Source organism: Metarhizium album (assembly GCF_000804445.1).
Source record: "Metarhizium album ARSEF 1941 chromosome Unknown scaffold_9, whole genome shotgun sequence".
NCBI classification, from domain to species: Eukaryota; Fungi; Ascomycota; class Sordariomycetes; order Hypocreales; family Clavicipitaceae; genus Metarhizium; species Metarhizium album.
The window spans coordinates 587,818-614,241 of NW_024467583.1; the positions used below are offsets into that span (position 1 = coordinate 587,818).

Here is a 26,424-nt window from a genome sequence, read left to right on the forward strand (position 1 = left end):
AGGTGGAACAAAGGCACTAGTTAACTATTCCATAGCCGAACACGTGGCGACTTCCCATGCACCAAGGCCGCCCTCGCCCTGCCCGTGCCTGGGCAGACGGACGGACAGACAGGACGGTCCCTTGTTTACGCGGCTGTCGAGCCTTTGTTGGCATGGCGACGCGGTAGGTCAACCCGAGGGGAGGAAGATGCAGGTGCAAATCTAGGGGTGGCCCTATTTTGATAGCGCCTTTTCATTTGCGGCTGCAGTATTGCTATGTAAAGCGTGCTGCAGTAATGCAAAGCAGCTGTGGACCTCGGGACATGTGGCGGTGCGTTGCCTCACGTCTTTGGGCTTTGATGCATTCGAACCCGGACGAAACAGAAACTGATGCCGAGTGGACATGTTGTATGGACAGCCTGTGTATATACATACGTATTGTATGTATGTATGTATGTATGTTATGGCTTGCCGCTTCTTTGCGAATTGTATGGCTTGCCGCTTCTTTGCGAATCTCTTTCTTTTATTTAATTCCTCTTCTCTCGCGCGTCCTCTGTTCATTGCATGTCTTTTCCAAATATTCATCGACGCCACCTTTGCTCCAGCCGCGAACGCGAGCTTCATCGCACGTCTCCCAGACCCTTTTGATGAGGGCCGCGTACACGGCCGCCGTCTCGTCCACGTCGCAACAGACCCTCTGTGAGTCCAGCCAGCTGAGGATGCCAAATCTCGTCACCAGAGTCGTGCTTCCAGTCTCAATACAGGTCGCCCTGTACACGAGCTTGAGGAGCCTGGTCCGCAAGGCCGAGCGCAGATATGGGTTGCTCCCCAGAGCGAATATCTTCTCGAACCAGCGCTTCTTGTGGAATATGCCGAGATCCAGTGGATTTCTGAGACCGTCCAGCAGGTAGTCGAGCAGCCACGAGAGCTCCGTATAGTACTTGTCGTCTTCCGATGGTGTCCCGTGGAGGATATCATGCACCATGGGAAGTTTATCCAGTCCCCAGACAGGGCTGCGCGTAAGGTACGAGTTGACTTTGGGATACAGCGGATGGAGAGGATTCTTGAGAACCTCCAATGCGTGAACCGTGAATGCGGTGAATGCCGAAGGAACGGGGCCACTGTCAACTTGCGCCCTCGATGACTCTGCCACTTCCGACAGGAGCAGCCAGATCTGCATCTTCTCCTCGTACGCCGAGTCCTTGATTTGTGCCGCCATTTTGAGAATGCCGGTCAGCGCCTCTTTTCGCAAGTGCATGTGCTCAGAAGCCAAGAGCCGCGCCAGACCTGCTGCCCATCCGTCTTCTATCATGTCTTCCACGCTTTTGGATGCCCATTTCGCGAGCACTGTGGCATCCTCATCAAACGGCAAAGGGACGTGGAGCATCTCCTCCAGCGATGCTTGACTGAAAGTGACGCCATCCGCTTCCTCTTCACCGCCACGGATTGGTTGCCGCATCGTCCACACGATTCCGTCATGCTTCTCTAGCGCCTTGACTTGCTTCGTATTTCCAAGATCGGCAAAGCTGGCTGATGTTCTAGAAAAGAGGTTTGCCACTTGCCTGTGCAGACGTTCCATTGACACGCTATCCCTGCTTGACGCCCAAGTAGCGTTGAAAAAGAATGATACAAAAGTTGCCAGTTGATGGGCGACTTTCTCATCTCCTGCGTCGAGAACATACGGCAATTGGTCCATGATCGCAACGTTGAGTAAAGATGTGCTGTCACCCGACTCGGAACCGGTTGGCTTTGAAGAATAATCCTTCATGAGGTCCAAATACTTTATGGGTGAATTGGCGCACCGGTTGACACAATTATCCAAGAAAGACCACACCGTCTCCATTCCCGCAGACCCCAAATTTTCCCTCGCACATCGCAGGGCTTGTAATAAAGTTTTGAGATCTGCAGGCCTCGTCACGACTTGACTTTCTACTGCAACGTCCCCTAGGATAGTTTTCAGTTGACCAAGTCGCGCAACTTCTTCATCACTGCACAACAATTGTAAGAGTGCATTGAATGGCGAGGAGGCATAGCCATGCCCGACCGACTCGTGTTTTACAAACCATCTCATGCCAGGTGAGTAGCTGGCAATCAAGACCAAGTTTTCTAGTTCCATCAGGCCCAATTCTCTGGGCTCTGCTTCGACACTGTCGCGGCCAAGGTCTGCCAGGACACTGGTAAAGAAGGTAGACACATCAAAGTTAGCGGCCAGCGCAACTCGAGGGACAACTTCATAGTACAACCGCAACAGGCGGCTTGTCAGAGTCCTGTGAAGGATGTTCTCAGCTGGTATGGTTTTGTAGCAACGAACAAGTTCTTTCATATCCGGTATCTTCTGACAAAACATGTCCACCAGTCGCCGGCTGGCCTCCATCCACACTGCGTTCCTCCGCCTTGATCGACCATCGAGCATCCCAAGCGCCGCTGAAAGCTTTTCCAGCGCTGCAACAAGGATTCTTGTTGCAAAGAAAGAAGTCAGGTGAGACTTTTGCGACAGGCAACGGATGAGGACTTTCTGATTGATCGGCCTGGGGATGATATTGTCGAGGAGAACTGAAGTCGGAGGGGGCATAACCGCGTATCGTGAAGGGTCGCCAAATGATGCACGGAGCGGGATCATCATAGTGTTGAGCAAGAATGCTGCGTATCCGACCCATGTCATGGTCAATTTGGGCTCGAAGGTGAATGACTGACTATTGAAGAAATAGTCCGAGATGAGCTCTGGCGCAGCACCAAAAATGGCAACCAAGAGCTCGCAGTGCTTCAGATTGGACCATGGTCTAAGCTTGCCAATGAATTCAGAGAGTGCAAAGTTGTAAACAGGAACCCCCTCTGGAAGCCTGCCTTCCCAAGGGTCGCCATTTGCCTCATTATTTTTGTTTCCTCTTGAAAGCGCCGAAAATTCATCCTCGGCTTCTTTTGGATAAAGTCCTTTGTATGGGTAGAGTATGCCAGCACTGGGAGTCGTACAGGCAAATGTTAAAAGTTGGTGCGCCTTTTCGCAAACAAGATCTTTCTCGTCGGCGTTGGCAGTCGGGTTGGAATATGAGTAGAGCGACAGGACACGCATCAAAATCTTGGTGTTGAATGCTTTGAACTTGATCTCGCGAGCGATTCTTCCGTCAGCTAACACGTTTGCCTTCAAAGATTCCATGATATCTATGACAAGATCTGGAGGGTCATTCTTCATCATATATGTCAGGTGTGACAATAGATCTCGTTGTGAAAGAAGCTCTCGTCGGCCTTCGGAGTGTAAGTATTTGAGGCAGCTCAAGAAAAATCGTATAGCATTGGTTCTAACCGAAGCTTTTCGGCTACCCTCCTGCGCATCTCTCACATGGCCAATTTCCATATTTCGTCCCAACGATGTCAAGGTATGGATTCTGGCGCGCACGATTTTCTTTGCAAAAGCTCCACCATCAAAGCTGACAGCTTCACGCAGCAGCCGCAGAGTGGGTGAAATGATGAACCCTTTGCCTTTTTCAGATCCAAGGTTCCTTGATATGCATTTGAGTTGTGATTCCTGGACCAAGGTCTGACAAATGCCGAGTCCGAATGGCACCAGATGCAGAGACTCGGACAGCACCTGAAGCACGAGGGCGAGAACAATAGCAACAAATGACATGACGCCTTCATCATTCACCTGAATAGAGAATGACCACATCTCCATGATATCGCGGAGGTGGACGGCTTCCTCGCTCGTGTCTCGCGGCTTGATGCTCTCCAGGTAGCCCTGCAAGATGGCGAGTTTCTGTTTCCGGTCGTCATCGCAAGAAATAATATCATCGAGGAGCCGCTTGAATGACTGAAGTCCTATTCGAGTCGGTCAAATCGGTCAGTCATCGAAACAAATCCGCGTACTGAAGGCGGAGGGGCACAGACCGTGGTGAGCATTGCGCATATCTTGGTCAAAGGTCAAGAGCTGCTGGAGCTGTTCGCTTGACGTGACAAGCTCGCCTGTCGGAGTATTCTGGGTGAGCTTCTGACGCTTGCGGAAAGCCGCGGCACCGTCTGTGCATTGGGTCGATCGCTTGACCATTGCGACGTACTCAGTTGAGGGGCTCGCCGTCCGAATGGATGCGACACTGCACGTCGGCCTTCGTCACTGTTACTGTTCTTGAGAATTTGGAGTTCTGCCCATCGTCACCGCCGTCCCGACAGACGGAGATGGGCTAGTGTCTGTACTACGATGGCACTTACAGCAGCGGGCCGCCGCAACACGTCGCACATGTAAGGCGGTAAGTTCGTTAGGTTGTGGCTGGCAGACTGGCAGTTGGCGCCGGACATGGAAGACAACAAAGCCATAGTCTCCTTTCTATGGAGTAAGCTCAACTTGCAGCTCCAAGGTCCCTGATTCATGATGTAGTCGCCTTTTGGCTGAATGCTGCTCGGAGAAAGTATCGCCAGTTGGTTCCCCACCTAACAATTGTGCAAAACCTTTCGACGACACGGCAGGCAGGAGCTACCAACTTGCTGACTAACTGCATGAGTGCCTAATCACCAGGCAGTTGCATGCTGGGAGGCAGGAAGTTGCAAATTTTAGCCTCATTTTCAATTCTTCAAAGATCATCGTCAATGCAAGTGTTGCTCGAAATTACTACATACGTACCAGAGAAATGACCTGCCTAGTCCATGGCTAACCTGCCTCCACACACACTACACTAGCTTAGTCGTCCGCTACACCCCTCCTCGGGCTGTGCAAAACACCATCAATGGACAGAGGAGGCCCGAAGATGTGAGACAGGCATGAGGCTTTGCCCTTCGCCAGAACCTTCGCAGACCACCATGGGCCACCAAGGACATACAGCATGAGCCTGTTGGTGGACCTCGTCAGCATGAGCACCGACTCAAACACACCACTGATGCGATGCAAATCCAGCCGGCCAGTCCATAGCTATTCCTGCTCTTGGTACCACCAGAACGTACCCGTACGAGGTGATGGCGGATTCAACTTAGTCGTCAAGCCTAACTGACAATGCGTCGATCCCATGTACTATCTACTATTCCGTACATGGTAGAAACCAACGAACACGTGGGTAGCCTGACATGAACACCTCCATTACAGCCAGCGCCACTCGCCTGGGAAATCCAAATCTCCGACGTGTATCAAAACCGGACAGGTCAGGGGCTTTCTTGACAACTAAAAGACAAAGCCGGTTCATACTTGGATCAATCTTTTGTGCATTGCGGTACGGAGTACCGTCAATGTCGCCAAGTGCGAAGTTCACGGGTGAGTGGCGTGGCCAGGGCGCAATTCCAATCGAAACGCAACTCTTCATGAACACCAGAGCTCCTTGGCCAATGTCTGCAGACCACGCGACCCTCACGGGAGCAGCCTGTGGCAGTGCGCTTGCAGGCTTGTGATAACGACGCAGCCCTCAAAGGCGAATGCAACTCATCGACTCGCCGTGCTCAACTGGCCGTCTGACGTTCTTTGTGGGTCTTTGAATCTCAAAGGGTGGTGCCAGCCACCTCGACCGTTGTTCTAAGCGCCGACTGGACGACTTTCATCGGAGCACAGCCTATCAAATTGCGGCATCACACACCGTCACGAATGAGTTGCCAAAACCAGCTGGTGTTGATGGAACAACGAGAGCTTTTCTCGTTTTGTGTTTTGGGCCACAGTGCTTGGGGACCCTGGCGTTGGGCCAAATAAGGCCCTTTCCACCTCGAACCCAAGGTCTCTCCGATTCTGTCTGAAAAAGACGACCCTGCCGTTCTCTCGCAGATGATCTCCTTGCTTGTAGCTGTTCTGTTCCAGTTCACGTCTTCGAACTTTCAACTCGCTGGTCGGTTGTCACTCCTACTATAATGTTCTCGTCTCCTTTGTTCACCCTCTTCCCTCTATTGTAATCACGATATGCAAGGGCGGAGAAAACACCGTGTTTTTTTGTCTATAGCATGAAAATATCGGCTTGTACCAGCCCTACTGAGGTCCCAGCATCGTGGCTTTCAGATATTATTATGGCTTGCTGGTCTCCCTTTGCATCTTGCTTCGAACGACAGCCATACTATAGTAAGTAAGCGTCTCGCTTCTGGTCTACCTGTTCGCTAGCCTCGACACCACTTCCAACTCCAAACTACGAATAATTGAGATTCTGACGATTGCTGATCTTCCCAGGCCGCGAGAAACGCGCTTCAATGATTGTTCTCAACCAGCCTTCTTTTCAACATCGTCCAGTTGCTGTGACTGAGGCGAGATATTCGGATGCTACGTGGAAGCAAAAGCCTCAAATGAAGGACTTGGGATCAAGTAGGAGAAGCTTGACTGGGAGGAATCGGTTTCTGTCAGATGGGTCGTCGCGCCGGCCGCTCATTTCTGCACCCTCTGATTTTCGGCATGTACAGTCTGGTTCATTCCAGTTTGACACTGATGTATCCCCCGTTAATTGTCAACCAAGTCCACGACAATATCAGCGTCATCAGAATGAATTCGCCGGGCACGGTGGCCACTTTCGCCCGCTGGAACTGAGCATATACTCGCCTGACCGTCATATATCGCCCCTTCTACCGCATTTTGAGTTTCCACGAGTTACAACAACTTCGCCACCTCCAGCGTCCTCTGCGGAACGTTCTGAAGGCCATCTTCAGGTGTCTCTTCAACGGAGCTATTCCTCCATGTCGTTTCACGTTCCTCGGAGACATGTTGTTGACCCCGCTTTGCCCGCCGGCCCAAAAGAACTTCCTCCGCAAATTCCGCCCAAGTCTAGACATCGAGCCCGAGCCTACACCGCTCCTGAGGCAGAAGCCATCAAGGAGCGCGTGGCGAGTGCATTGATTGAGGTTGATATACTGCAGCGGAAAATCAACGACGTGGTTGCAAGACAGAGCATCTACATCAACAGTCGACCATCAACAGCGCATTCGATGATGATCCAACAGATACATGGTATGTCTTGTATCTCTTCATTTAGACATGCCTTCATTTCTGGCTGTCCAAAGTCGGGCCATTACGCTAACTATTTGAAGACTTGGAGCCTATGCCGTTGATTCCGGCTCTGCCGCCCGCGGCCCCGTCATTTTCTCAGCGCCTTAATGCTGATATAAAGCGACCTCTAACTGCACCAATCAAGGCGTCAGCCAACGCGATACCGTGTCACGAAAAGACGACGCCTGAAGACAGTCTCATGGCCACCGTGAAGCAGAACCAAGCAGTGTCGCCACCACTATCCCGTGTCCTTCGACCACCATTGCGGAAAAAGAAATCATTCTCTCATGTGTCGGCCTGGCTGTTCTCTGATCACGACCAAGGAAAACCCAGAGACTTTGATGTCGTCACGAACAGGCCGAAGCCGGTTAAGAACAGAGGAGGATTCTATCAAATTGTCTCTGCTCATGGCACAGTAGGGCAACGAAGCTGCGAGTCTATTAATAGTATATCGACCTGGCAATCCAGGGATGAAGAGGACACGACGCCATCAATGTCATCATCCGAAAGCACGCCGATGTCGAAGCAGGAAGAAAAGTCTAAAACAGACCGTAGAGCAACGTTTGGCAAGGATGATGCCAGAATTGGAAAGCCACCGGTTGGCGTTGAGATGTGAGGTAGTGCCTTATCTTTGCACTTCATAGAGAATACCCTGGAGGGACTGGTGTGTCATTGAATGACACCTTATGTGTTGACATGGCGTTAAGGGGGATGGATCAACAGGGGTGCTGGACACGAGCTTGTGTTTTGGCAAATCTTGAAACACGCTGCGATGGGTGTGAATGGCGGTAGAGAAGGATGCATACGGAGTTTGAGACTCGGGTGGAAGCTGTAGGCAAAGGACAAAAGGTCCCGAGTGGAGGCCTTGGCATTGGCCCAAGACCAACAAAAAGGGAGTTCTGAAACGGCTGATGCGCGAAACAAGCCATGGCTGGATGCCGGGCTGTTTGATGGCATATATATAGTATCTGTATTGAACGTACTGAGTACGTCATGTCGGCTTCGCTATGTAAATTTGGTGGCAGTAATGCCGTTTTGGCCGCAGCAAAAGCTGCTGTCTCACGGCAAATTGAGAAGGCTGACGTCGACGTATAAACACCAGACAAGACAAGAGTCTCCTCCAATAGTCGGCACTCGGCATAGTCAACTTCTGTGAGCAAGACAAGAGGCTTTAACAGGTCAAATGCTCTTAGGCAGCTAAACAAGAGGACATTGACCAAGGAACCACGAAGCAAACATTACTGCTTAGTGTAAATTAAAATATATATTACTTGTAAAGCCCTAATACAGCTTCTGTTTGTACAATATCTATCGCATTACTAGTATTATTGTAACTTGTGGGAAGGTGTGTCGACAAACCGAATAAATAGACCAGTTGACCACTTGAGCCAAAAAGATACTTGTCCTGCACCACATGTTGATTGATAGTCGAAGCCTGCCCGTCCGGCAGATCGGCTCGCGCTGGCACAGCAGCTTCTAGTGCGATACTCACGGTAGCCAGGCTAGTCCGTGCCACACACAGAGTAAAAAACATACGCATCTCACAGTAATCTGCCAACTTGGGTTTGTTCTTCCCTTGCTCAGCATTGGTCCCAGAGACCACCCTTCTTGGCAAAGTCTAAGCCCTTGAGAAAGTCACCCACTTCACAACGTCCGAGTTTGTCCGCCTTGCAGCCCTTGGGTGGGGTTACTCTGTCGTTGACGAGAATTCGCACCATTTCGTGGTCGTCCTGGTCACAGCGCATCTTTTCGACGTACATGCGTGCCCCGAATGGTACAGCCTGTGAAGCTGAAAACCCGTCCGCTTTCTCGGGGGATACCCTGTGATCGGTGGGCATTTCGGTAGCGTTGGTATATAGGCCTAGTGCGCCGTAGACTGTCATCAAAGTGTTGTCGTGGCTAAAGTCGGCGTATAGTGGCCGGTTGAGCGGGAAAGTTGACGGACTTGAGTCGAGGGTTTCATTTGTTGATGTGTGGTCTCGAACCGGGGAGTTTGAAAGCCGAGCGATGAGTTCATTCACATACCCAACTCCCTGCGTCGGCCCCAGTGGATTTCCCGGACCGTAGCCATACCACTTATCCAGCGATTCGTAGTATTCATATCCCAGCCACTCCTCCTTGGAAAACAAGCGACAAAAGTCAGACGGCGTCGATTTTTTCGATGCAACCGTGTTGAACGGGCATAGATCCATCAAGTAAATCGTTTCCTCTAGGGTAATGTCGGCTCCAGGAAGCTTCGTGTTGAGACGGTCCATTATAGGAGTGGCCCAGATGTTCCTCCAGCGGGCCTGTTTATCGTGTGCAAGCTCCGCGTCAGGTCCATTTTCAAACGCGCCACAGGTTCCGTGGTCCAAGGTATTGTTGGAGTCGTTGCCTTCTGGAAGGACCAAGATGTCCTTCAAGTATTTGCTGCCATTCTCGGCTTTGGCTTCGTAGAAGCCATGGACAAAGTTTTGCGCTGACTTGATGACTCTGTCAGAGCCCGAGGCTCGAACGAAAGGATGGGCCGCATGCTCAGCTAGCTTCTGGTAGCGCTCGAAGAACTTGTTTCCAGACTTGACCATTTCCTGCTCGCCCAGGGCGGTGAGGTCGTCAAAACCCAGAGCATACTTGTATTTCTTGAGAAATCCGAAGCCCTTCCCATAGCGCTTGACATCCTTTTGAATCCGCTCAATAAGGTCCTTGTAGGCCTGGGATTTGCCGGCGGTCGGGTTGCGCGACCCATGTCGAGACAAGATTGACGCAAAAGTAAGGTCGCACCCCGACGGAACATCTGGCTTGATAGGTCCCGGGTCGGCCGAAAAGTACGGCGAGTACTGGCCCCAGTGCTTGCGAAAATCGTGTGAGCAAGAGCCGTTGTTGACGCAAGATTTGGAGTCTGATCGATCACGCCTATTGAGAAATCCTAGTTGAGAAACACTCGGCAATGGGACGCTGAGTGATGATGGGCAGGAGTACGTGTCACTTACGCGATGGCAAAGCCCAGAAAGACAAAGACGGCGAGCAACATGATGCCCATTGATAGTCTGAAATACCTTGAGCGAGGCGGCAGCTCATCATGGAAGACCTGGTATGCGGGATTTCGCCTCGTCACGGACGTCACGGGTGCCGGAATGGCTCTGTACTTGTAGCTCGGCCTGGCGAGTGCCCTCAGCGAGGTGACGGTATCTGAGATTAGCCCCATTGTCTCAATGCCACCTCGCCAGTTGACGCAACGCAGTGTGAAGTTGTATATTGCCTCTGCACAAATAGTAGCGTTCAATTTTGCGTCGTACAGGTACCAGTCAACATGGGAGAGGGGTGAGACGGATTCAAATAAGTGCGTCTGGTGGATCGCTGGCGCTTGATTGGTGTCACCGTGGCTTTGCGAACAGCTCTCGCGTCTCCAGTGAAACACGGTCGCACTCTGAGACTCGGGATTGTTAGTAAGTTTTGTAACCCGTGTGTGAATTGTGGCTGCTCACCGTCAACTGCCCACCCCACCTTGATCAGACTTGAATCTGGTCCTCAGCATTCATTAAGCTGGTGCTTCACAAAGGCCGCCTGACGAGCAAGGAGGAGGAGGTTCCCCTCGCGGAGGAGACAAATGGCTGGCTTGCTGAGCACGACAGCAGGGGAAGGCTGAGGTCTGGATATCCACCTAGGTACAGAGTACTCCGTACTTGAGTAGATAGATGGAGAATCACAAGCAGCAATGGATCTGGACATTGTTGAATCTGAAACCTGGGCAGCTCGGGAGAGGAAGGGGCCACGGGAAGGCAGGTGGAGAAGGGGGGCAGGGGAGGGGAGGGAGTGGGGCCCGCGGTCGATGCCGTCCACGGTTGGTTCACACAAATTCACAACTGTGGGTGGCTCTGACAGGCGCAGTATGTAGACGCACGCATCCGGTACCAGGTGCCACTTTCCGAGATATCAACTAGTAAAAAATCTAGATAAATACAAGAGATGTATAATCATACTTTACTAAGCAATAGTATAATAGGTATGGTAAGTATTAGTAGTACGTAATTGCTCTATTTTTGGAGAGCTAAAGTGCAGTTGATATAGCTCCACTATTGTGACAGGCTGGCTCAACGAGCGATGGCAGGTGCCAGCGGCAGCCGCCCCAGTGGCTTGTACTCACTCATGCCAGACCCTCTTGCCGACCCGACCGCTGGGCTAATTTGGAGGGTACGTATTGAACACTAACGCGAAGAGGTAGGCCATTGCCGACGGATGAGATACGGAAGCCTTGGCGCTCCAAAGACGAAGAGTTCGTCTCCAATCCGACTCCCGGCGGGGACTAGGCACATGTAGCTGGTCTTTGCCAGCGCAAAGCGTCGCCCGTGACTTTGTCGAGAGGCAAAGATGAACTGGGCACAGTGCTCTAGGATGTCTGACCTCAAACTCCGAGCACGCTGTGTCATCTCTTTTGTGAGCTGTCGTCCTTGGAGCGCCGACATGTCTCGCAAGATTCTCGTTCGTACTATATCGTTAAGACGTTGTGTAATCGAGGAGACAGTCTGGGAGAGAGCTCCAATCAGTCACCCACGATGGAACGCCAGTGACAGACCTTGGCCACCCAACTCCAGCAAACATCAAAACCTCGTTCGCGAAATCGTCATCGTAGTCTGTGTGGGCTTGATGGATTCGGATAGCTTCCTTAATCGTGCTGATATAAACAATGAGCGGCGAACTGCGACAGTCTATTGTTGGAAGTGTCGAGGCAGTTGTTGCGACGGGTGTTGAGGATCCCGGTGATGACAGGCCGGCAAGTCCCTAAACGTTGTCGAGGGGATTTGTTGCTCGACAGCCCGCGAAATTTGTCAGAAGCGCCGAAACCTTTGACCTCTGCCCGCCATCAACCTTTCTTTGAAGCTGGCCCACCGCATATATCTGCCTCATTCCACGGAAAAGACTGGGGGACGCCCCTCTTTCGAACTGTAAAGCAAAGCTGGAAACATCGACTTGGAAACGGTCATGGAGCGATTGCGGCGGCCAATACTTGTCGGCAAAATCGAGCAACACATTGCAGTTCACAACGTAATGACCAAAATGTACCATTGCTTTTTGGGAGACTGCAAGTTCTTGAACGAGCCACAGCCTGCTCCAGTATGGGTGGCTGAGGAGTTTCTCAAGATCATTTCCGAAAACTATGTTTCTGACGGTTAAGATATTCTCCAAGACCACTGGAGCCTTGAATGGTGCTTGCATTCGGGTGGCTGCACTGTGTTTTCCAGGGACTTTGGCGGTAAAAGCCACACTCTGACACATCTGACACAAGCAGCGTGCATGAGACGTATCTGGGCCTCTTGATCGTCTAGCTCGTTTTGATGGATGCATATGGAATCTATGCACACGTACCGCGACCGAATCAACGGGACAGAACCATGCAGAACCATGGATGCATTTTTGTTGACACGGAGATGTGCTTCACCCAGCCGGAGAACTATCTCCCTCTCCTGACCGTCTCATGTGTACGATAGGGCGTGCGTCGTATACGGCGGGACACTCTTCCAGTGCAAACTGCAACAGCTCGAACCTGTGACGGCAAAATCGGCCATTAGTTCCGGCAAATTGAGGCGACAGCGGCCCACGATAGGAAGATGTAAAACAAGAATGAAAAGTATGAAAAGAAGGAAGTCGTCCAAGTTTTCTGCCAAGTCCATGCCGTTGTAGAGCAACGACCGGGACCGAACATATCGAATGCTAGAGATGTGCTCCAAGATGGTCTGCGGAGGATGCATAATCACTTGGATAGTGAGCAATCGCGAACCTACCAAGAGTGGGGCGGCCATGGTTTTACCGTCAGACCGTCGCTGTGCCGTTCCCTTTGATTTGCTGTAACGGCCCAGCGGTCAATTTGACGGCACAGCGACCGTCTACTGATTGTAATTATAGGACTTATGATTGCCAGTATAGTTTAAAGTAATATTACTCCAGATAATAGCTGGTGCTGGGCTAGTTTCATAGCCGCCAATTTTCAAGAGACAATTATTCTTTTTATCGGGTCATACGCATTTAATTTTGGAGCTATACGCGTTTAGTTGTCCATGGCATCTTTGCCACGCTTGACGTGTGCTAACGTTTTAGTGCACGGTAACTTCTATCGCGCCTTCCTTCCTTACTCATCCTCCTGCTCCTGCTCATGCTCCTGCGCATGCTCCTACTCGTACATTTGCTTCGTCTCGTGCAACCTGTGATTATTACTGCAACTACAGCAACACGCCCGAGACTGCGCGTCTCCATCCACCCGCCATGGTGTCCACGGCTGGAGGCATCGTCATTGCCATACTCGTTCTGCTGACTGTGGCCGCCGTCGGCTGGGTCGTCTACGCTCAAATGCGCGCGCGCAGGTTAGGCGTACGTACCAGCCAATACACCCGCACATCTCGTCTGTCAACGCTAACTGTTGATTCTCTACTTGCTTCGATGCATAGTTGCCGCCGCCTACGCTGTCGTCGTATTTGCCGTGGAAGCGAAGCGAAACTCCATACGGTCCCCCGCAGCCAGCGCCCGGCGGCGTCGTCGGCTGGTTCAACGATCAAATTCGCAAAATGAAGAACAGAAACAACCGCTCCGCGACCGGTGCGTACGAGCGGCCTCTCCAGGGCGGGAGCGGCGGGCGTCGAGGCTTTGGTCCTCTCGATCCTGACGAGGCCTGGGATGCGCGTGTAGGCCACGAAGCCGATGGCTATGGCTACTATGAAGAACAGGAGCTCGGGCGACACACAAACACCGAGTACGCCGGCGGCAGCAGCTACAACATGGACCTGGCTGCGACTCCAGGTGCAAACTACGACGATGACGAGCGCGGTCGCAGACCAGGCTGGCCTGGCGCCGCCCAGAACAAGAATCCATTCGACGATGACGCTGTCTCAAGTTTGCGTGGTGTCAGCCCGCGACCTATTGATGCCGCAGCTGGGCAGAGCCACAAACCAAAACCAAGCGAACTGGAGAGTGGGAAGTAGTCATACTGAGAGAAGAGCTGACTCTGGGGAGAACGTATAAACTGGGGAAGCTACTTGTGCTCCCCCCCGGGGAAGAAGGCAGCCGATGGCGGCGGACAAAATTGCATAGCTCGGGAGAAAGGCCATGGTGCCTCTCTACTTCGCAGGTGAAACGTGAGCATTCACCGAAAGGGGTCACAGTTGATCTGTTTCAAAGCTACGAAATCTACTCTTGCCAAGCGGAAGAAGACTGGAGCGTGAGAAAATGAGTGCGCCTGTTTCCCCCTTCGTCCTTGTGACGGGATCTGTTGTACTGTATAGCACAGGAAACTTGAATGCGGTCGGAGGTCATTTGGGGTACAGCCGTGGTGATGGCGCTCTCTTTTGATATAAGGAAGGCTGGATTGCTGTGTCGTCATGTATTAGTTGATGGACGTTTGAAATTTGTTTACGATGATGTCTTGGCTCGGATAATTGAACCCAGCAATTGGCGCATTTCTCCCCAGCCGAAGAAGTGTCTGACACATGAGCACAGCGAACTGCCCAAGTTCCCAGGGTCTCAACGCCACCCGCCCAGGTCGAATCAACACTCAATCAATGCCCCTCCTCCACCCCACGCCCGGGAGCCAAGGAGCCTCAAGAGGCTTCAAGGAGAACCGCCACACTGGCAACTCTGTCCTCTGCCCTGCAAAAGAGTATTGAAATACTTGAAACATTATTATTTTTGACGGCCGAAGTGGCCGCTGCGACAGCCATGGCAGACCTCGACCTCCAAGCCGTCCACGACGAGATGGTGGCCATTGCCTACGAAGCCGGCCGGATGATTCTCAGCGCCAACCCGGCTGATCTCGACACTGGCACCAAGCTCAACTGTATGTCTGGGGAAAGGGGTGCCATGGCCCTCACGTCAGGCCCCAAGAACCACGTCGCGGATTGCCATCGCATTTGGGGCCCTGATAGCTAACTGCAGACTTCCATGGTCAGCCGTCGACATCGTCACCGAAGCCGACCAGGCGGTCGAGAAGATGGTGTCCAGCAGACTGGCTGCATCATTCCCATCCGTTTCTTTCATGGGCGAGGAGACATACAAGCCCGGCATGAGACTCGGACCGGAGCCCACCTTCGTCGTTGATCCCATCGACGGTGAGTTTGATCCTTGAGCAGTCACTCTCGTCCTCCTTGCAGAGTTGCTAAGTGATGCCACGCCCACAGGCACCACCAACTTTGTCCACTCGTTCCCAAACGCCTGCATCTCCCTCGGTCTCGCCGTCCAACGGTCTCCCGCCGTCGGCGTCATCTACAACCCCTGGCAGGACCTCCTATTCACAGCCATCAAGGGCAAAGGCGCCTTCATGACCCGGCACAAGGCCACGACTCCTCAACAGCTGCCCCTTGCCAAATCTCCCCGGCCCCTCCAAGGTCTGGGGGCATCACTGATTGCAGTTGAATGGGGCTCCGACCGTGAGGGTTCCAATTTTGACCTCAAGGCGGACGTTTTCAAGAAACTGGCTGCCAGTAGGGAATCGGGCGGCGCCATGGTGCACTCGCTTCGATCTCTGGGATCGGCCGCTCTCAACATTGCCGCCGTGGCTGCCGGACAGATGGACGCCTACTGGGAGGGCGGATGCTGGGCCTGGGATGTCTGCGCCGGCTGGTGCATCCTCACGGAAGCCGGGGGCAAGATGGTGAGCGGGAACCCGGGAAACCGGGATCCGGAGCTGGAGTCGAGGGTTTATTTGGCCGTGAGGGGCGCGCCAACGGGCCAAGACGAGCTGGTGGATGAGTTTTGGAAAGTTATTGGTGACCGAAAACTGGACTACTCTGTTTGATTTTACGGCCATGACACTTCAAACTGGTTGCTGAGTTACGACTTGTAGAATGGGATCAAGAACAGTACATGGTATGGACGCCCGGATCTTAATAGACACGAAAATCTACGCAGTTCTTGTGTGCGCGGAGGGTGATGTCGGATCATGACGAGTCCTCTATTGTCTCTTTTGTTCTTTTTATTCTTCTCTTCTGCGCCTGTACTGTTTGTTCTCTGGGTGTATCCGACTCAGCACCCCGTTTTGTGGCTGCCCCGGGCAGGGGTGCTCGTAAATGTCTCATTCTCTGGCGTGGCCTTGCGGGACATGCATATTCTGCGCCTCCAAAGCCTGCCCGTCTCTCCGTCAAAACCACATCATGGCCCAGTACTAAACCTGCTCCTTGCTCTCAACGCGGCACCATACTTCCAGAGCAGAAGCGGCGCGGGCCACCCAATGACGATGGAAACGGTGGCCAGCACCGTCCCGCCCATGCCATAGCCTAGGTTCTCGTACATTGTCGGCGCAAACAGCGGGAATCCGAAACCAGCCAAGCTGCGAAGCACCGTGACGGCACCCACAGCACTGGCGGCGTACCGCGTGTACGAATCGACAATGTATCCTTGGACGCACTGAAATCCGATGATGGACCCGAAGCCAAACACGGCAGCGCCGACGTTGGGCCCTATCCAGTGGGTGGGCGCCTCGGCCGTCCACGCATAGATGAAGATGCCGACGGGGACGAGCAGCGCGCCCGGAACCATCATGGGGACGCGGAACTCTGGCCGTCCTGGTCCCCCGTCCGGCACGTAGCGACGCTTGAGGGCCGCGTAGACGCGGTCCTGCAACGGGGCGCACACCTGCGTCCCCAGGAAGAAGCCGACGCCGATGGAGATGTAATTGAGGCCGATGATGCCCGGGGACTCGCCGTACTCGGCGGCGAAGAGCGTCGGAAACGTCGAGAAGATGAGGTATATCGTGCCGTACAGGAACATGAGATAGAGCGAGAGAACCTGGACAATGGGCTGGGTGGCCAGCAGCTTGAACGGGCGCGTAAAGGCCGTCGTCAGGGCCTGGAGCACGGTCCGGTCCGGATGGTCAAACTCGGTGCGCAGCTCCGTGTTGCCCGTCTCCCTGACGAGACGCAGCTTCTTGCGGTGCAGCAGCACGGGCGCATACGTCTCCTGGAGGAAGAAGAGCCCAAAGACCTGGATGATGCCACAGGCAACCGTGGTGCTGTAAAACACCCACCGCCACGTCGTCCGCTCCGCGATCCAGCCGCCCGCCACGGGTCCAATGGCCGGTCCGAGAAGCGGCATGAGGGAGGAGATGCTGATGGCCCGGCCTCTCTCCTCGGGGGTGAACAGGTCGCTCAGGACGCCGCCGCCGATGGCCAGCGGCGCCGAGCCGCCGATGCCTCCGAGGAAGCGGAACGCAATCATTTGGCCCTCCGTCCTGGCGAGGCCGCAGCCGAGGTTGAACAGGAGGAAGACAATGTTGGAGCTCTGGATGACGATGACGCGGCCGTACAGCTCCGAGAGAGGACCCCAGCCGAGAGGGCCGAGTGCGTACGCCGCAACGAAGATGGACAGGACCAGCGCCCGCTCCGGCCGGCTCTCGATGTCGAGCTCCTTGCCGATGGCGTCCAGGTCGGGGGCCACCATGGAGGAAGCGACGGGCGATATGAGCGTGAAGAGGGACACTGCGGCGAGAGAAGGGTCAGCACGACACGCCAGGTCACGCCGCAGACCCGGGCCGTTGGACTCACCGCACACAACTGCCGCCCATTTCCTCCTGTTCGGCCACGCCTTTGGATTCTGCGCATCGTTTGGCCCGTCCCACGACACCAGATTCGGGTCCTTGGGCTCGCCGTCCTCGCCGGCACGGGCATCGCCGCCGTCCTCGCCGTTTCCGCGCTCCAAATCCCGCTGGTTCTGGATCCCGTCCCTCACCTCCGAAACCACCGCGGTGAGCGAGCGTCCTGATCTCGCCGACCCGGCTCTTGACAGCGAGCGCCTCTCCTGCTCGGTCTCGAGGTCTGACGAACTGTCCTCCGAGTCGGCCAGGACGGCGGGCCGTTCGTGCTTTTCATCGTCGGAACCGTGGTTTCCCGCCCCCGCCGGCCGCGACGCCAAGTCCTTGGTGTTTGCTCGCCTCATGGGAGGAAGCATCAGGTTTCCCGTCCGTCAGCTCCTCGCGACAACCCAGGCTACACGGCCGACTACAGCCTCTGGCACGATACCGTTGCCCGGTGCCAGGTATATGTACTCGGCAGGGCACCCTCGATATCATATACGACGGTATAATATAGGACAAAGCACCTCGTCTGGTCAATTTAGCCTTGCCTTCTCCCCCCCCCACCACTGTACAGGGAAACTCAATCGACGCTCGAGTAATGCCCAGCACCATGTGTGATGAGAGGCTATTTTCAGGGCACGACCTTGGAGGAGAAGCTATTCGCGCAACAGCGAAAGATGCACATCTGGACTCGAGAGCATGGCTGACGAGGGGAGAATATCAAGTTCCACCATGTCTTCCGCGAGAGAAGAAAAACAAACAGCCCAGCTGATCAAACGGCTTCCCATGGACCTTGGCCTCTCCCGGCACGTCTGCTCTTGGAATCCGCCCAACTGGATGCTCGCGACACTGGCGCCGCCGAACCGGTGCCGTTTCCAAGCGTCCCTGTGGCGAACCGTGGCCCCCCCTTTCCCCTTCCAAAAGCACAAGCACATCCCTCGGCAACAAGGGAGGGGGGAATCGGGCCCTTTTCCCAAGTCCCACGGACGAGGACCGTGACATGGCGTTGAAAAAGTGCATTGACGACTTTGCCATCTGCCGAGTTTGGCGGGGCGCATGGAGCCGCAAGCCAAGCTAAACGTCCAGGGGATGACGACTTTGGTACCGAGTACCTGGACTATGGATAGGCGCCTTAAGTACGTACCTACTTACTTCTTAAGTACCTACCTACTTACGTACCTACTCAAGTACGGAGTGACTTTTGTAGCGTCGGCAACCGAGTAGCTGCGAAAAGTCCGTGGGCAAAGTTCCGGCGCTGCTGGCCCCTGGGCCACGCACGGCAAAGATTTGGGTTGAACGCGGACTCGAACTCCGAGTGCCAAGTGGCATGTAACTGGCAGGAGAAAGAAAATGTGTGTTGATGTCTTGTCTTTCCCACAGCTTCCCATCTCGAATATCAGCTCCATGTCGTGAGTGACCTTTATCTCTGCTGCCATACATTCCAGACCACGTTCATCAGTAATCAAGCCACAACGCCTAAACATTGACATGCAAAACACACACAAACGCAGGCACACATATCCAGCCCCATATAATTGACTCTTGTTTATGCCCCCGCCTTCTCCCCGGCATCGACCTTTTTGGCCGCAGGCTCCTCACTGCCAGTAGCATCCTCCTCCCGAGCTCGCTTTCCGTTGGATTCCTTTGTTTCGGGAGCACTCCTATACCGCGTCAGCACATGCCCGTCATTGAAAGACATCAAGTAACCCCAAAAGTTGGAGGCGCGCGCGGGTGTTGACTGCGAATACTTACTCGGAGTATGTGGCGTCCTTGACCTGTTCATCATCCCGACGGCCGCCATCCCTACCACCGCGACCAAAACCTCGACCGCGGCCACCGCGACCTCCTCGTCCGCGTCCACCGCGTCCGTCTCGGAAGCCGTTTTTCTGGTCGTGCTCGCGCCTTTTCTTCCAATCATCCTGACTACGGCCACCCTTTCTGCCGGGTCGCGAGTTGCCCTCCTTGCCCTCAAAAAATTTCCTAGGCCCGTTAGAGCTAGGTTCGATCTTTCCCTGGCGGATGAGGTCGCTCTTCTCTTCACAGTAGGCCTTTTTGGTCATCATCTTCAACTCGTGTCCCTTCCAGGTAGGTTTCGGTTCCGTAGCGAGGAACTTTTTGGCAGCCTCCTCATCTGCAAACGTCACAAAGACGGAGCCTTTGAACAGGTCCTCGTTGGTACGGCGTAGCTTCAGGCCCTTGACCTCGCCAAACTGGGCGAAGAAGCTCTCCAAATCGAACTGCGTATCTGGGTTTTCGTCCCCAAAGCCCTTGACGTAGACAGTCGCGGCCTCGGCCTTGGCCTTGCCCTCGGGCATGGGCTTGTATGGTGTCTTGCGCCTCACCACTTCGGCCCCGTCTTCGCCTGAGATTTCAAGGAATTTGCTGTCGCGAAGGGCGGCGACGACGGCACTGTAGGGCTGGAAGGTGCGCATCCGTTTGAAGGAGTGAATTTTAGTGATGGGCATGGGCTTGTTTTCGGAGCCGCCGCAGGTTTCCCACATAAACTTGTCCTGGGGGAAGTTCCAGTCTCCAAAGTAGAATTCAACCTGGGTTGGAGTTAGCATTGAGTTGTCCATGTGGAGCGAATATGGAAAGAGGCATGAGAATTGCCGACAATATCGCCTACCTGCTTGCGAATAGCTTCGGGGTCATCCGTCACCTCCCGAACACTGGGGTCAAACTTGTTGTTCTTTTTGATATCCTTGTGGTCTGTCTTCGCAGTCGTCTTGATCATGGACGTATCCTCGGCAGCGGCAGTCTCCTGCTGCTCGGCGGGAGGAGCCTCGACGGGCTGGGTAGTGGCATCGACCTCACTCATTGCGTCGGCAAAAGGAGATTCGCTCTGACTATTACGTCTCAGCAACAATGCGACTGCGTGCTCCGGCTTTGAGAGTCCTACGGAAGAGCAAAAAGGCTGAGTGTCAGTCGCATTCCATATTCAGGTGGCGGGGTTTGGTGCAGATGTCAAAAAAAGCGCAAGAGATTACTGCAGCCCGAACGTTGGCCAACAAATGAGTCAATCCAACTTACCTTGCTGCACCGAGTGCAGTTCTACAAGGAAGAACAGAAGAATTTGTAGACGGCAGCGATGGGATGGATGAACGGTGATGGTAGGGCTTCCAATGTGGCTCTACTGAATTGCATCCACAGGGAAAAAAAAATGGCATAGAAATTCTGCCGTTGCGCAAATACCGAGCTTGGGCAAATACAGGCCCTGTCAACCTAGCTCACCGCCTGCACTGTGCAGACCCGCCCATGCGACCCGCCTCGTCTAGAATACTAGTACGTAGTCTTAAGCGCGACGAAGGAGCCCCCAGGCCGTTCCTACTTGGCATGTATGAATGACATAAGCTCTCCGCCAACACCAAGGGCACTAGAAAAACCTTGGTGCTTGCTTTCCATCCCACGCGAAAACGTCTCGTCTGCCTCTTCATATTTCATTCATTTCCTTGTCGCATGTCTCTTTCTCCCTGGAACAATTCAATCGACCTTGCCACCTACAGGTCGTGGCCAACATGCCGCGGAAGTGACTCTTAGCCTCAAACATCCGTCCTTCATCGATTGAGGCGTCGTTGTACATCTGCCGAGCTCACCCACCCTTTGTCATGAAACGGATAAGCAGCCTCACCAAGGGCTTGCCGGCTCTCAGTCCCTTACGGGGAACTGGTTTCCGGCCCGTCAACCCTCCATTGCCCCGCAAGTTGCAGCACGGCTTCTTTGCTCGGTCGAAGAGGACTGCCACTATTGGTGCCAGCCTCCCTGTCACTATTGTTGCTGGAACTTTGTTCATCTGGTGGCTCTATCCGTCGGATGAATTCGCAAAGCTCTCTCCTCCGCGGCGGAGCAGGAGAAGACCGTATTACGATGAGCAGGAGGTGGATGACGAACAAGGCGAGTTAGACGAGTATGATGACCCGCCCGAGACGGCCTGGGACAGCTTCGCGAGGCGCATCGAAAATATCGCCATTGTCACTGAGACAGAGTGGTCCGCCTTTTCCGAAAAAGTTGCGGACATGATTCTTCCAGACTGGTCAAAACTTGTACCCGGATACTTGAGGAAACTTCAGAGAGAATTGTCCATGGCGCCAGGCTCTCTTGCCGACGAGATTTGGGAGGACGCCCACGATCCTGCCATCAATCCTGAGATTGCGTACTCGGCTCAGGTTCGAGTATCCTCGCAATTATGCGACGATGAGAAAGAGTTCCTGGCAAGGCGGAAGCGCGTCATCAAAGTTGCTCTAGCCAAGTACCTAGGGCTCGATGAACATGACATCCATCCTGATGATATCCCGACCATTGCCATGTGTGGATCAGGAGGTGGACTGCGTGCTCTTGTGGCTGGCACAGGTTCGCTCATCGCTAGTGATGAAGACGGTCTTTTTGACTGTGTGACTTACACGGCCGGCGTAAGTGGCTCATGCTGGTTACAAACGTTGCTCAACTCTTCAATATCAGGCGGCAATCTCCAGATGCTCCTGGAGCATTTAAAAAACAGGACATCTGTTCACATTGCCTACCCACCAGTCGCTTTCCAATCTCTACTTTCAATGCCCACCAGCAAGTACCTCTTGAGTGGTCTCGTGGAGAAGCTTAGGGGTGATCCCAAAGCCCACTTTGGCTTGGTGGACGTTTACGGTTTGCTACTCGGGGCACGATTTCTGGTACCCAAGGGTGAGCTGAGTGTCAACGAAAAGGATTTCAAGTTATCTAACCAGCGGGACGCCATTAAATTTGGCGATCGCCCATTGCCCATTTACACGGTCGTTCGACACGAGATTCCTCAAACAGAAGAGTCAAATCGTGGGCCGACAGAAAAGGAGAAGAAGAGAGCCAAGGAGGAGTCATGGTTCCAATGGTATGAAATCACGCCATACGAGTTCTTTTGCGAAGAATTTGGGGCCGGCATTCCGACTTGGGCAATGGGACGCAAGTTCAACAACGGCAGAGACGTACCGCCGGAAACTGGATTCCATCTGCCTGAAATCAGAGTACCTCTGTTGATGGGTGTTTTTGGAAGTGCTTTTTGCGCAACTCTCAGTCACTACTACAAGGAGATTAAACCTCTGGTTCTGAGCATATCCGGGTTAAGCGGGGTTGACCAGTTTGTGTCTGGTCGTGACGACGACCTGAGCAAAGTTCACCCCATTGATCCAGCCACCGTGCCTAACTTTGCCTATCAGATGCATGGCAAGCTGCCAGATATCACGCCCAAAAGCATATATGAGAAAGAATACATCCAACTCATGGATGCCGGCATGTCCAACAACCTGCCCATCTATCCCCTCCTCCGCCCCGGCCGACATGTCGACATTCTTATTGCATTCGATGCCTCTGCAGACATTAAAACCGACAACTGGCTCTCCGTAGCCGATGGTTACGCTCGTCAGCGCGGTGTCAAAGGCTGGCCACTAGGCATCGGATGGCCAAAAGCCGGCGAGTCAGTCAAGGAAACCGCCATGCAACTTGCTGATGCAGAAGCATCCTCATATCAGGAGGCAGCACAGCACGTCAAACAAGCCAAGCAGGATCAAGAGTCCCTTCGTCAGGCCGCCGGCTGCGTCGCGAAGGATGCTCAAACCGACGACGAAGAAGAAGCCAAATACAGACCTGGAAGCGAAGAAGCCGGCGACCTGGGCTACTGTACCGTCTGGGTCGGTACTACACAGGAACGGTCTCCGCATCCTCCACCGCCAGCCAAGGCAATTGACGACACCAATAAGTGGCAGCTAACAGAACCGGACGCCGGTCTGGCTGTCGTATATGTCCCCTTTCTCGCTAACAAGAAAGGACCCGATATTTCTCCAGGAACAACGAACTTTTTGAGTACTTGGAATTTTGTTTATACACCCGAGCAAATCGACAGCGTCGTGGAGCTCGCGAGAGCAAATTATAATGAGGGAAGGAATCAAATTCGGTCTACTGTTCGGGCAGTGTATGAGCGGAAAAAGTTGCTTCGCGAATACGCCGAGAAGAAACGTGTCCAAGGGCTAGAAATATTGAGTAGCTAATGCTCTGTAAATATTGCTTGGTTGACTAAGTGCACGCGACGGAGTTTCCGGGTTGTTGTCATGAACTAAATCTTTTTTGTCACAGGCATCAATGCCTCGGTTATGTATTATTGGGGAAGTCTTCCAAAGGACCAGTTTTGGCCGATTGTTCTCCAAGTGTATCCTTTAATGTACAGTGGGTTGGTTGTTTTTGCCGTAGCACATTCTAGTACTTAACAAGTGCCGTACATTCCCTTCTCCTGAACCCCGGTTCCCACGCCAATGCAAGACTTAGATGATTTCACCAACGTCAATGTGCGGCGCCTTCCAGGGCTTGGCGCCCTCCTCCATCATGTCACTCGGGACGCGGACCTTGTTCCCCGGGCTGTACAGGTACCACGCCTTGAGAGAGTTCATGGAGGCCTTCCGTCTAGCAATATCCAAGCTAGGACCAGCGCCCTCTCCCAGCTTCTCTTTGCCGCTGTAAATGCCGACCACGAAAACGGGTGTCCTTGATAACCGACCGGTTTCACTCTCCAATCGGGCAACAGGAGGCTCGAAACCTTCCCGCGCGCAGAGCATGGCCAACTCTCGCGTGGGGAGCTGAAACTCGAACAGCGTCGAAGGATCAAACTGTCTCGACAGAATGTGGGATGTGACGAAGGACTTGGCGGCTTCCCGACCGCAGTGGGCATAGATGGATCCCACGACAGCGTGGACAAAAGATGCAAACGCGTCGCTCTGCAGGACGTCGATGTCCTGCAGGCCGGCATTCTCGGGCTTGCTCAACGCATCGCCAAAGGCGTCGTCCAAGACGACGCGGCTGCTCATGCCGCGTCTGTACGAGCTGTTTTTCGCCACGTCGGAGCGGACATATCCCCATCGCGTGCTGACCAACTGCTCCCCGTCGGGCTTCCACTGCAACAACCCCGGATCGACCTCGTCCCCGGGTGCGGCAGCGGCCTCGGCCCCCCATCTCCTTGCGACCTGCTGCAGCGACTCTTGCCCAGAGTATGCCCTGAGCGCCTCGTACAGGATGGCCATCGGTAGACGAGGCCACTTACACACGAGGTACTCGAGCACGTGGTAGTTTATAATGGTGCTTCCCAGGAACGCCAAATTCGAATTGTTAAAGCTGCCATTGGCATCGGCCGAGGGCGTGATCAGCGTTCGGGCGAGAGTCTGTAGCGGGATCTTGGCGGAGAGCGCCAGTCGGGCATGCAGGGCAGCCAGCTTGGCCGACTGGAGGCTTCGTTGGTGAGGAGGTGAAGGGGCGGCGCGGGTGGTGTGTCCTTGGACAAGGTGCTCGGCCGGGTGATTGTGCGCAATGGCAGCAGATGATTGGCATCGCAGAGACGGGAGGACCGGTTGTCTGCCGGCGATGGCTATCGGCGCAGACGAGGAAGCTCCTGAGTGAGCTTGCAGTAGAAGCTTGCAGCTCCGTTTTGACAGCCGTAACCGCTTCATTTGAGGGGAGGAGAAGAAAAAAAAGACAAATGCAAACTACGAAATCAAAGTACCTGAGCGAGCAAAAGAATTCTCCCCTCCCTTTAATGCAGCCGAACCAATAAATGGCGCCTGGGAACAGAGGTATTGATGGATAGGACTTGGGTCTAGAAAAAAGTTCTGCGGTTCAAATGCTTGGCCTGAGTGGTACGAAGTTGTGCGGGCGACTTGAGTGTACGGAGTAAGTACCTATCGCCGCTCGGTTCCTCTTCGTGGGTACATTTCTGTGCGGAACAACTTTCGGGCCGTGACTCCGAGGTGCTCGGAGGCGCCGCTCACCTGGGGATGCTACAGTGCAAAGCAGACCCCGTCCATCCATGCACGCAATTGCGCACCTCATTTGCATCCTCACCCGTCCGTTGGCAAGTCAATGAACATGGTAGGCCCATTCCACTTCTCTCTTCGTCGCTCGTCGAGATAGCAACTAATATGGTGTGCACAGGGCGGTGGTGGAAAAGTCCCGTAAGTCTTGGACAGCGATCGATCTGAGTTCATCGATTACGATACCCTTTTAGTCGATGATACGCACCTCCGACTGCCTGCACGCGACGTCACTTCTGCGCGAGAGCTTTCTAATGATCTGGCATTTGGACGAGTAGGTACCCTAAACATGTCTGGTCGCCAGCCGGTGGTTGGTACGCCCAACCCGGCAACTGGAGGGCAAACACGCTCGTCGCGGCCGGCATCATGGTTGGCATTGTCGCCGTAACGTGGAAGTTCAGCGCCGAGAGAGAGGTATGGGCTCGCAAGCCGGAGCCTGGAGAGTGGCACCCAAGTATAGTTACAGTGAGACTGACTCTTGTCGTAGCTGGTCAAAGCAATTGATTCAGTGGGATAGGGAAGACCGGCAGAAGGGACAGGCGAATGCGAAGGACTAGGGCCACGAGAGGACCGATTCGGAATGCTGCCTCCCCCGACGGACCGGGGAATGGGAAATCACTTTGTGCATAATCTGAATAACCAGACCGGAATCGTATCATGTCTACGACGGCGTATTTCCGCAGCCAACACTTTATTTCAGTTAACGTTCATTGCCCGGCATGGAGGTGGATTCGTGATTTGTGTCATTGGGCTGAGGGTCCTCAGGCAGGTTGCCGGTCGTCGAGTGCCGGTGCTCCTTGCTCAACACAATGGTTTTCCACAATTCCGACTTTTTCGCAGCCAAGGTGATTTGCTTTCATGGGTCTGCTGCACAAACAGTGCACAAGCAGGTGCCAGCCACACTTGGCAAAACGTAGGGGCGATAGGGGGAAATAGGGGTAGACTCAAGGAGCACCTACAGTGTTGCCACCACGCACAGAAGCGCACATGGCAAAGACTCAAGCCAAAATGGCGTCCCTAGGACACGAAGGGCCAAATAGTTGGGGAGTCTCCGATTCTTGATGCGCGCTGTCTGCGCTCTCTTCGTTGGGAAGGGGGAGGGGCTTTATGAGCCACTTGGCGTGGTGAAGCGGGCAATGTACTCTGCTCCCGATAGATACTCGCGGCACACG

General features: G+C 53.8%; 9 protein-coding genes across 9 annotated transcripts; 4 read left to right on the plus strand and 5 right to left on the minus strand.

Moving 5' to 3' along the window:
* Positions 1–502: 502 nt before the first annotated feature.
* On the minus strand, positions 503–4,018 carry MAM_04277 (Ribosome 60S biogenesis; the record flags this gene model as incomplete). The annotated part of the gene is made up of 2 exons (XM_040823075.1): positions 503–3,792; positions 3,862–4,018. The coding sequence occupies 2 exons, from the start codon at positions 4,016–4,018 to the stop codon at positions 503–505; spliced, it is 3,447 nt and encodes a 1,148-aa protein (XP_040678954.1).
* Positions 4,019–6,597: 2,579 nt separating this feature from the next.
* Positions 6,598–7,523, plus strand: MAM_04278 (uncharacterized protein; the record flags this gene model as incomplete). Its single annotated transcript, XM_040823076.1, has 2 exons — positions 6,598–6,868; positions 6,949–7,523. 2 exons carry the CDS (start codon positions 6,598–6,600, stop codon positions 7,521–7,523), a joined length of 846 nt encoding a protein of 281 aa, XP_040678955.1.
* A 964-nt stretch (positions 7,524–8,487) lies between these two features.
* Positions 8,488–10,091, minus strand: MAM_04279 (phytase; the record flags this gene model as incomplete). Its single annotated transcript, XM_040823077.1, has 2 exons — positions 8,488–9,799; positions 9,877–10,091. 2 exons carry the CDS (start codon positions 10,089–10,091, stop codon positions 8,488–8,490), a joined length of 1,527 nt encoding a protein of 508 aa, XP_040678956.1.
* A 3,053-nt stretch (positions 10,092–13,144) lies between these two features.
* MAM_04280 (uncharacterized protein) lies at positions 13,145–13,857 on the plus strand (the record flags this gene model as incomplete). The annotated part of the gene is made up of 2 exons (XM_040823078.1): positions 13,145–13,249; positions 13,327–13,857. The coding sequence occupies 2 exons, from the start codon at positions 13,145–13,147 to the stop codon at positions 13,855–13,857; spliced, it is 636 nt and encodes a 211-aa protein (XP_040678957.1).
* A 733-nt stretch (positions 13,858–14,590) lies between these two features.
* Positions 14,591–15,665, plus strand: MAM_04281 (myo-inositol-1-monophosphatase; the record flags this gene model as incomplete). Its single annotated transcript, XM_040823079.1, has 3 exons — positions 14,591–14,708; positions 14,821–14,979; positions 15,049–15,665. 3 exons carry the CDS (start codon positions 14,591–14,593, stop codon positions 15,663–15,665), a joined length of 894 nt encoding a protein of 297 aa, XP_040678958.1.
* A 353-nt stretch (positions 15,666–16,018) lies between these two features.
* MAM_04282 (Major facilitator superfamily domain, general substrate transporter) lies at positions 16,019–17,812 on the minus strand (the record flags this gene model as incomplete). Its single annotated transcript, XM_040823080.1, has 1 exon — positions 16,019–17,812. The coding sequence occupies one exon, from the start codon at positions 17,810–17,812 to the stop codon at positions 16,019–16,021; it is 1,794 nt and encodes a 597-aa protein (XP_040678959.1).
* Positions 17,813–18,984: 1,172 nt separating this feature from the next.
* MAM_04283 (RNA-binding La domain protein) lies at positions 18,985–20,256 on the minus strand (the record flags this gene model as incomplete). Its single annotated transcript, XM_040823081.1, has 3 exons — positions 18,985–19,099; positions 19,191–19,984; positions 20,065–20,256. 3 exons carry the CDS (start codon positions 20,254–20,256, stop codon positions 18,985–18,987), a joined length of 1,101 nt encoding a protein of 366 aa, XP_040678960.1.
* A 787-nt stretch (positions 20,257–21,043) lies between these two features.
* On the plus strand, positions 21,044–23,446 carry MAM_04284 (cytosolic phospholipase A2 zeta; the record flags this gene model as incomplete). The annotated part of the gene is made up of 1 exon (XM_040823082.1): positions 21,044–23,446. One exon carries the CDS (start codon positions 21,044–21,046, stop codon positions 23,444–23,446), a length of 2,403 nt encoding a protein of 800 aa, XP_040678961.1.
* Positions 23,447–23,716: 270 nt separating this feature from the next.
* Positions 23,717–24,892, minus strand: MAM_04285 (60S ribosomal protein L3; the record flags this gene model as incomplete). Its single annotated transcript, XM_040823083.1, has 1 exon — positions 23,717–24,892. The coding sequence occupies one exon, from the start codon at positions 24,890–24,892 to the stop codon at positions 23,717–23,719; it is 1,176 nt and encodes a 391-aa protein (XP_040678962.1).
* Between the last annotated feature and the right edge of the window lie 1,532 nt (positions 24,893–26,424).